Raw genomic sequence first — 9,693 nt, forward strand, 5'->3', positions numbered from 1 at the left:
AAATACCACCTCCCATGCCTTTTGGAGAGGGAAAGAAACGATTACATACTTTGTTTCTTACACTTCTTCCAAAAGCGAGCTAACCTTTTGCTGGTAAAGTGGGGATGTTTCCTTGAAAAGCAAAAAGAAGAGCTAAAAGCTGAGGGTTATACTGGGTACAACTGCAAAGAGTATACTACTTTTAACGTATTAAATATTGAGACGTGGCAGTATTGCAGACCGACCCACTTAATTTTCATGTTCACTTCAGGTGAGGACTCTTAGACAGTATTCACATCGTCTTGAACTTCTAACTTACGGGTAATTAAGGGAACCAGCTAGGACCCAAAGTTCCCCGTATAATCAGTGGAGTAAAGCCAGAAGTTGGGAGAGATCTGTAATGCGTAATTTGACTTTGTAACCTAGATGCTGTGAGTTTCTGTAGACCCTCTGAAAGATACTCATAGTAATACTTACTGCTTTGTGCATGTTAATGCTCTGTAGAATATACAAAGATGGAAGACAACCACACACAGTGAGACTGACCATACGCCAGTTCTCCTCAACAGATAAATGGTTTAATCGGGAAAGTCGTCAGTGTCCTATTCCACCTCATCTCATTCAGAAATTTGGAAAAGGTAAACTTAGCAGTATCAACTTTGTGCTGCTACCACCTAAGTTCTCTGTAAAATTCTGTTACTTAATGTCAGATAATAATCCCTACACTTAATATTTGGAAACTTTTCCATTACGTGTAATGGATGTATCTTGATGAGATACACTAAAACCATAGAGAAGTTCACTGTAGGAATAACTTCCATGTTACTACCATGTATTAACCCAGTCTGGCTGGATTCACGGCAGTAAATTTCTTTGTGGGGTGGTGAGGGGGGCTGCTTTCCAGATTAATAATCTGCTTTTCTCTGTTTAGGGATTTGAATTATGTTCTCAGTTTTATTATGTAATAAAATGTCTTTTCGATGTACCTCTGAAAATTAATACCAAAAAGGCTCTCATCCTTCTTGGATTTAAGTTTTCCAGCCAGCAACTGCAATTCATTTGACACTTCAGTCAGATTGGGGTGAGGAAATAAATCTGAATCACTGCTGTATCAGCACACAGAATCACTGTCTCCCGACTTCAACTCCTGAATTACTTCTCACAGTCCTAGAGAAGCTACTGAAAGTCCACGTAGCTTCTTGCTTCAGAATTGCTACTGGACTTCGACATTGGAGGAGACTAAGAATTACTGTTATTCACATAGTCATGCAAACTCCAATAAACCATGGTGTTGTAATTACCAGTGTTGGGGTAACGTTATACACCTACATGGCTCTGGAAAGGCCCTTTATGGTAGAATTAGATTATTTTTCAAATCTGTTCAGCTTGGCTTGTATTGTGTAATTCTTCTTTTCTAACCTAAGTACATATTATAAAGTAATCTTCACAGGTGTGAAATTAAGGATTTTTGGGGGGGTGGGAGAAGTGTGTTATTCAGTTCAGGACGTACCTGAACCTGCCCTGACAGGGCAGAATGAAAATCTTAGCTATATTGACAGATTATTTTGAAAGCCTTTAGCAGAGTTTAATACTTCAGGAATTCATTTTTTGAGATGAATAAAGGTTTCCTTAGGGTATACAGATGGAGTTATAAATATCCTCTTATTGCTAAGAATAGCACCGTATTTTCACCTTCTTAGATTATGATTGATCTCTTAGTTTTGTGTACATGCAAAATGTTGGAAGTTCAGAATGTGAAGTTGGAAGTGTGCCTTTGTACTTTGCTATTTAAACCAATCTTACTCAGTTACTTTTGATTATATACACTGCTTTTTGTCAACCTTTTTTCTTTTAGAAAGCAGCAATGTTATAGCCCCCTTGGTTGATATACTAATGAAACTCTTTCGAAAGATGATAGATGTAGATCTACCATTTCATCTTACTCTTTTGAGCATCTGCTTCTCCAACCTCAAAGATCTTCCTAGCAGCAAGAAAGGATCAATTGGTTTCTATCTAAAGCAGATGTCACCACCATCAGGCTCTGGTAAACGTGTCCGGGTAAGCTGAAAGATTCTGAAAACTATCTGCAGATAAGAAAGTTCTGAGATATTTCTGTCTGTACTATATAGATTGAAACCTTAAATGAAGACTTATTTGGAGTCTTCTGAGCAGGTCTTGTTTGCTTTCTCTCATTAGATAGAATGTTTAAGAGAGGTTTAATATTATTTTGAATGGGGCAGGCAGCTAGGTTATCAAGCCCCTTTACTGAAGAGAACAGAATTCACTAAGGGAGAAATCCAAACTTATGTCTTCTAAAAAACTAACTGCTGAATTTAGCCGTTCATTCCAGTAAAAGCTGCCCTTTATTTAGCATTTGTGAAACAACAGGCCACTTACTCAGATACTGTCATACTGAAGCATCTTTTACATTAGACTAAAATCTCCTGAAATTTGCTTATAATTTACCTTGTTGCTTTTATTAAGATACTTTCGTAGTGATTATTTACCTTCCTATGCACTCTCCAGTCTCCCTGTTCAGATTAGAAATTAATCAGAGATTCAATTCTGTATTGGCCAGTAGCACTAGCTTCTGATCTAGGGCACTTCTGAGCTGCTGTTCAATCCTGAGCAGGAATATCTGTAGAAACGGTGCTACGTATTTCCACAAGAAAGATGCTTTCAGTACATAATACAAAAACTTAGTAACTTCAGAATTATGTTGTGTAATGAATTTACTGTTTCTGTCTTGACATGGCCATTTTACATATTGATAACACTTCTGATTCCTGCTCAGGATTGAACAGCAGCTATCTGTAGAAACGGTGCTACGTATTTCCACAAGAAAGATGCTTTCAGTACATAATACAAAAACTTAGTAACTTCAGAATTATGTTGTGTAATGAATTTACTGTTTCTGTCTTGACATGGCCATTTTACATATTGATAAATTTGTCTGTTTCTCCGCTGCTCAGGAGTATTATGGATAACATCATACTGTGTAGTCAAAGGTCCACAGTTTTAAAGCAATAAAGTGTAACTTCAAGGTATTTGCTACTTTAAAATAAGAAAAGGATTCCTACGTGTATGTACTTTTTAAGGTCTATGTTTGAAAATAAGATTTAAAAAACCACTACCGATCATAAGGGAAAAAAAATTATCTTAAGGAATAATTTGAAGAACTTGCTGTTAGTAAAGTAGCGCTTGGTCACTAGTGTATTACAGAGAACATACTCATGCTTTTGTGTACGGTTTTTGCCACAGGAAGTGGAAGATGACTCACAAGGTGAGGGAAGTGCTTCTTGGAACCAGAACTGCAACAGAACTGGAACTACAAAAACTAGGAAACTTTCAGAAGAAAAGCAAAGCAATATAAAAAAAGCAGGAATTCCTGACTTCCCATTTCATTTGTCTCCTGGTGACATTGACCAGGAAGTCTTCAGGGAACTTCCAGAAGATATTCAAAAAGAAATTATTTCTGAAAAAACAGAAGCAATCCCTACTGAGACTGTTTCGGGTCAGCCATCAGTCTGTTTTGCAGAAGAGGTACGCAGCACTTCCCCAAGTTCTAAGGGACTAAAGAGCGATACGCGCTCTGGAGGGTGCGATACATCTCCCACGTCAGCTTGTGAATCTGCAGCTGTTCTGGCACACAGCTCCAGGGCCAGTTGTTCTTCTGAATGTCCCAGAATTGCACGGACAAGCAGCAGGATGGAAAAACAACCTACTGACTCTCTGAACTTCAGAGGGAGAGATGTGTCACCTCTGGAAGCTGGAGCCAGCCAAACTGTTGTGTGTGTCCCTGTCTTGGATAAAGATAAGCAGGCCTTTGAAACAACTTCTGAGGATAAAACTTACAGTAGACAAGCAGGAATTGTATTTCCTCCTCATGTTGACACAAAGACTTTTTATGAACTACCTGCAGATGTGCAAAAAGAGCTACTAGCTGAATGGAAGAGTCAGGAACCTTTGTCCAAAAGTTCTACAGAAAAAAACCCTGAAAAGCCTAAAACAAATAAAGGAAGAAGGAATACAGCACCATGTTTATCACAGTCTAACAGTTTGCTAAGATATTTTAAACCACAGTGAAATGTTTTTCATAATAGTGACACTATAAGAATCAGCACTTGGAGGCACTTTAGTCATGAAAATTCACTATAAATTGTAAAGATGTGAATATTAAAAATGTATTTTGACAACTTTTGACATGAAACCTGATGGTGACTCTATCTTAAGTAGTAATTAGTCTGTCTTGTTTTTCTTCCTCATAAATTGACATTTATCTGACAAATCTTTAGTTGTCCTAAAGATATTATAGTATGCAAACATATTTTAGTATTCACTATAATCACCTTAACATGCTGACTGGGCAGGGGAAGGAATTTTTACTTTAATTTTCATTGAGTTATACTACATGTGCAGTTAATTGTTTCTAACAACCTGGGGAGGGGATTGAGCAGAGAAGTTGAAAGCAATTTTCAGCTATTCTTTACTTTGCACCACTGTTTCGAGTGATTTGTAATGGAAATTGCTATTCACATGGCTATGACTATTTCCTGCGGTTAACTCGTAACTACTACTAGAAATACTAAGGGGTAAGGGGACACATTACTACCAAGTGAATCATATCACCAGCTTGTTCCTGGAAATTAGTCAGCATATAAAAATTGTTTAGGTTTGGTGCTCAGGATTCAGAAAATAACAACTCTGTGTGTTATAAAGAGCAGCTTTTAATGAGATGCTATATACAAATTCATTGGGCTTTTCTTCAAATACTTAATTCCAAAACAGTGAAATAGTTACTAATTACACTTGCACACCTGTAGTTAATAAACACGTTTAAAGTCTAGTACACAAGATATTTGCTTGTTTCAGTCAAGAGTACATAATTGAGGTAAGAATTTATCAAAGTGTGGTTAAAGCTATGGCAAAATGTTTGACTACTGTATTCTAACATTACTATAATTTATATCACCTGATTCTTATGTGTGTGCATATATATATATTCTCCGCATATAAAGTGCAAAAATATTACAGGACATCTCCTGACTACATTGAAAGTGACATCCTGTACTTTGATGTTACTTCCAAGGTAAATTCTTGCATCATTCCCAAGAACAGCGAAAACCAGCATTCACCATTTTAACAGTTAAGCTTTATATGTTTCCACTTAAACCACAATTAAAATAAACTTCTTCGTCTACTTTAAAAATGAATCCAAGTAAAAGATGCACATGACTTAAGTGCTTATTATTTTCCACTTACGTTTAATTATGGTCTTTCAAGCCTTTCAGTCCAGCTCTCGTTTCAGTGATCAAGTTTATGAGAGTATTAGGTAATGCTGTCTCCACTACAGAACCTGGAAGCATTCCTCCTAGTTGTGGCTGAATAAATACAACTAGCTTAGAATGCTCTGGATTCCTGTGATGAAAGGAGCAAAATCCTTCAGTTAACACTTGTTACTCTTGCTTTAAAACTTAGTGAGATGTACAAATGTTTACAATTTATAGTCCGTCTCTGCTGAAATTATTAATATGGAAAATGGAGGATGTCTAAAGTTTCAATTGTTTCAAAAGCGAAGTCTGAGTCACAAAACTGAGCTACAGAAAAATCAAAGTTCCCCCAGAATAGAAGTGTCTAAATAAATTTTTTTTAAAAGCTGCATGGTTCAGTAAATTTTAAGCTCTGTATAGGGAAGACAACTGAGTAACCAAAGACGCTAACATAAGGGGGCTTTAAATACTTACTCGGGCAAAGGTGAACACACATATCCACAGGGATTGTTGTAGCCTCGGACACAAGAGGGAGTTGGAGGGCAGCTGGAGTATTCCACACTGACAGCTGTAAGTCACCACACCCAAAAAGCAACATGCAATTAATTATGTAAGTCAATCACACAACTCAAAAATACCTTTTAAAAACAAAGTACTCCAACTGCTATAGGATAGTACAAGATCTCACAGTCACTGATGCGTTTAGCGATTCCGTTCTGTAGGCAAAACACCTAAAGGACATTAAATATTTGTGCAAGTGATTCAATACATATAAACATTTTATAGATGTTTGGGCAGGCATACCCAAAAGTATTATCCTTGAGACGTAATTACACATACCTAAGTGTTGAGGTGTGGCTTAGTTGTGGACAAAGAAGTCAGTTTATGTCACAAATGAGTCAGCAGATGTCATTAATTAGTAAACATAATTGCAGAGACCAGGAGGAAACTGCTGTGCACATGCACAGTAGTAGTTGGGAGGGGTTGTTTTGTTTAGTTATCCATTACTTTTGCATAATAAAGTATTATAAGAATATGGCTTGAAAAATACTTATAGGTTAGCAAAGTTCCAAGATGAAAAATGCTGTTTTCTGCCATGTACTAAGATCCACACAAAGGAAAAAGATGAGCACAGAAATGAAGTAGCCTGGTTGACCATATAGCTGTAATATTAATCATTTTACATTTTGTATAAGTTTACAGAGCCAAACTCAAAGAGGATCAAATATGGGGCAAATTGGCAGTTCACTCTGAGAATAACTTATTAGGCAAGGAGCATCTGGTCAGGAAGCCATCTAAGTACAGAAAAGTGTTATTAAATAAACACTGAATTTATATAGTGAAATAATAAATTCCAGCCTCCTCACACTACTACATTTTTTCAATTTTTCAAAGAAAGGCATAATAGGAGAATAGACAAAGAATACAGTATTTTCTTTGAAGATCAATTCTGATAGTTTCAGTATTAAAAAAACAACAACTTTGTTTTGGGGATAAACAGGAGGGGACTGTTAACATCAGTAAGACCACACATGTAGCAAGGTACTCTATGCTGTGATGAGGCCGCAGAACTTACTCTACGGCCATTCACCTTAGGGTTTCCAGAATGCAGCCAAAACAGGAAAACATGCAGTAGTTACATGCAACTTACAGTTAGTTGTAAGGATATCACCAGGGTATGGTTTAACATGCAGCAGGTCAACAAAATCTCTTGATGAAATCAGTCCCATACCGTAACTGTGTGTTACACTGTGGTATATACCAGTGTCCTGCAAGTAAGTAAAGGCAATTTTTTTAATTAGTATGTAAGAAGTTTTATTTAAGTGGCAAAGCAGCATTACATGCTGAATAATGAGTATGTGGCGAAAATGGATTCCTCTTTGTTAGCATAAGACAACCGTCCTCATCATCTAGTTAGTGCTGAACTACCATGAGAGCCATGAAAGGGATCTTCCAGTAACAGAGTAGGGATTCACTGCCCTTCCTCACGGCCTAGATTTTAGGCAGGAGTATAGTTTCTGCATGGGAAAAACCCAAAATGTGCACATTTAGTATCCATGTTTGGTGGAGCTAGAATGCCTATTCGCATTAAGACACACATCCTAGATTGCACACGGTGTTCTAGGACAAAAAATCTGTTCAACTAAACCAGTTCCAAAAAAAGCAAAGAAGTTACGGTTGGATGTACCACTACATCCTAACATCTGACCAATTCTAGCAGATTCAAGCAGAGGAAAGTGAGAGAGGTTCAGGGAAGACTAAAATGGGTGGGTTTTTTCTTCCCCCCCACCGATTTAAGGAGTACTTTTATACAGTTGAGTCATTCAAACACGTGTAATACGTTCCAAGGCCTCTCTCCATCATACACAGGGCCATCTCTCTCAAGTGGTTAGATCAAAGCTGGCTAACACAGAACTGATATTCTTCATACGAATTCTGAGTTCTGGATTTCCAGATTGCCCGAGACAAAGCCCCAAGCAACTGGAATTTCAGAACATACAGTATTTCACAGCCCTAGTACAGCATCAATTCAATTTCCATGTTGCTTTTAACTCTGGTGATCTTTTAAAGTTGTGTAAACTATGCTCACGGAGAGGGGAGCTTTCTGCACATTTTGTTGTCGTCGTGTCTCACCCTACTCTTAATAGACACTTCTGTTGTTTAACATAGACTGAATTCTTGGCATGTTTGAGGACATTTATTTCATAATAAATACTGAAATATACCCTAATTTTTAAATTACCCTAAATATCTAGCTCCTAAGTGGAAGGACACATTTCATACCCTTTTCACATAAGCAGCAGGTTTAGAAGTTTGTACTGACCCAGAACGTATTTTGCATTGAGGGCTTTCTTCATCCAAGTAGAGGTCTTTTTAGTCACCATAATTCATGCAGAAAGAGTTACAATAAAATCTTTGTATTAAATTATTGTATTACCTGGTCAATCCTTTCTAACAGCTTGTAAGATTGCAATGCTTTGTCCCATTTGTTTCGATATTCAGGAAGATACATAAAAGGAATAATTTTACTAGGGACTTCCTTAATTATCCCTTCTCCACGGTATCTAGATTGTGTAAAAAACAGATATTGAATTCACATTTATGAACTGGAAAAATAAATTAGACAATAATAAGCATCTAGCAGTTGGGGATGCCAGGCTGTAATGAAGTAAAGCACACGAATGTGATTGCACTTGATGGATTGATTAAAATTCAAGTAGTAATAAAAATTATTATTCTGTAACTGATTTTTGAGACCATTACACTCTTGACACCACACATTTAAAATTAATTATTTGTGAGCTATTAGATAGGAACCTGTTAATTTCAATACATGCAATTCATCTATTAATTTATTTTTTCTGTATAGATACTTTCAATCCATTCTGACACTGATTGCAAATCTTCTCACTATTTATGAACTAGCACATTCTGGTATTTCGCCAACTTTTGCTCACACTCTTCTGAGGAGTTCAAGGGAAAGTTCACAGGGAGGAAGAGGGGCCTCTCACAAGGAAATAGGAAACTCCTGTAATGCTGGGAACTGCGTACCAATACTGAGAGTTCTCGCACCTAGTTCCTGGAGAAACTCTGAATCACTACAGTAAGAACTCACAGACAGCAATTAAATGCAAAGGTGAAGGATGCTGCGTGACAACAGATGAGCTCAAAGGAAACTACGCTCGCAAACAGTTTAAGAAACATGAAGTCAGATTTACAGACCCTGATGATGTATGAGTGTAAGTCAGAGGGAGCAAAGATAGCCAAGTTCAAACCCAAACACAGAGGCCCTGTAAAATCATGGGTCTGTTTCTTCACTCTGCAGTAACTCTTGTCACCACGTCTTGCCTTGGTGGAGTGCGCAGTGTGGGTGTATATGACTACACCAGAAACTTGGTTCTCCACTAACTATAGCGGGTCCGATGGTGATGGAAAACATTTTAATGCCTACTCAAAACCAGCAAACGTAAGCTGTGGCAGGACCAGTTAAAATCAGCATATTAATACTTGGATACACCCTTTATTTCCATAACGCCCATGAACATGTTTACCAATCTCCTAAGCAGCTCTCGCCTGCATCCTGCAATATCTTCTCTCCTACACTCAGTGTGAGTGAGGAGGACTTCTTCTAGGCAAGGCTTCTGAAAGACACAGTTGCTAGAGTAAAAGAAAAGGCACACTTGTGAAAAATCTCAATTTCCAGTTTTTACAGTGGATTATTGGGAACACTGGAAAAAGAGGAAGTGAGCCTGGTAAAGACCGCTTGGATCACCAAAACTAGTCTCACCATCTTAGACACACTGAAATACCTCATTGTCTTTCTTGAGCTTAGGTGACAATTCCAAACAAAATCCTATGCAGCCTTGAACAATCACCTTAATGTTTCCCCAAAGTCTGCTGAAAATAATCCGACTGAAGCAAGGATCTCTATTGCTTTTCACTA

The 9,693-nt window shown here is 37.5% G+C and overlaps 2 protein-coding genes across 2 annotated transcripts in view; one reads left to right on the forward strand and one right to left on the reverse strand.

Annotated features, from left to right (window-relative positions):
* Window positions 1-5,122, forward strand: part of POLI (polymerase (DNA directed) iota) — a gene marked incomplete at its 5' end in the record, with an annotated part of 10,251 nt that extends 5,129 nt beyond the window's left edge. The window contains 4 exons of the mRNA XM_009700620.1: window positions 484-617; window positions 1,835-2,037; window positions 3,241-3,934; window positions 4,998-5,122. Coding sequence (XP_009698922.1) covers window positions 484-617; window positions 1,835-2,037; window positions 3,241-3,934; window positions 4,998-5,122 — 1,156 coding nt within the window. The remainder of the gene's footprint in view (window positions 1-483; window positions 618-1,834; window positions 2,038-3,240; window positions 3,935-4,997) is intronic.
* Window positions 5,123-5,243: 121 nt separating this feature from the next.
* Window positions 5,244-9,407, reverse strand: STARD6 (StAR-related lipid transfer (START) domain containing 6; the record flags this gene model as incomplete). The annotated part of the gene is made up of 5 exons (XM_009700621.1): window positions 5,244-5,397; window positions 5,724-5,817; window positions 6,901-7,018; window positions 8,188-8,314; window positions 9,258-9,407. Coding segments are annotated over 5 exons (643 nt in total), but the record flags the coding sequence as incomplete, so codon positions are not given.
* Window positions 9,408-9,693: the final 286 nt, after the last annotated feature.

This window comes from Cariama cristata, unplaced genomic scaffold (assembly GCF_000690535.1).
Source record: "Cariama cristata isolate BGI_N322 unplaced genomic scaffold, ASM69053v1 scaffold43135, whole genome shotgun sequence".
In the NCBI taxonomy this organism is placed as follows: Eukaryota; Metazoa; Chordata; class Aves; order Cariamiformes; family Cariamidae; genus Cariama; species Cariama cristata.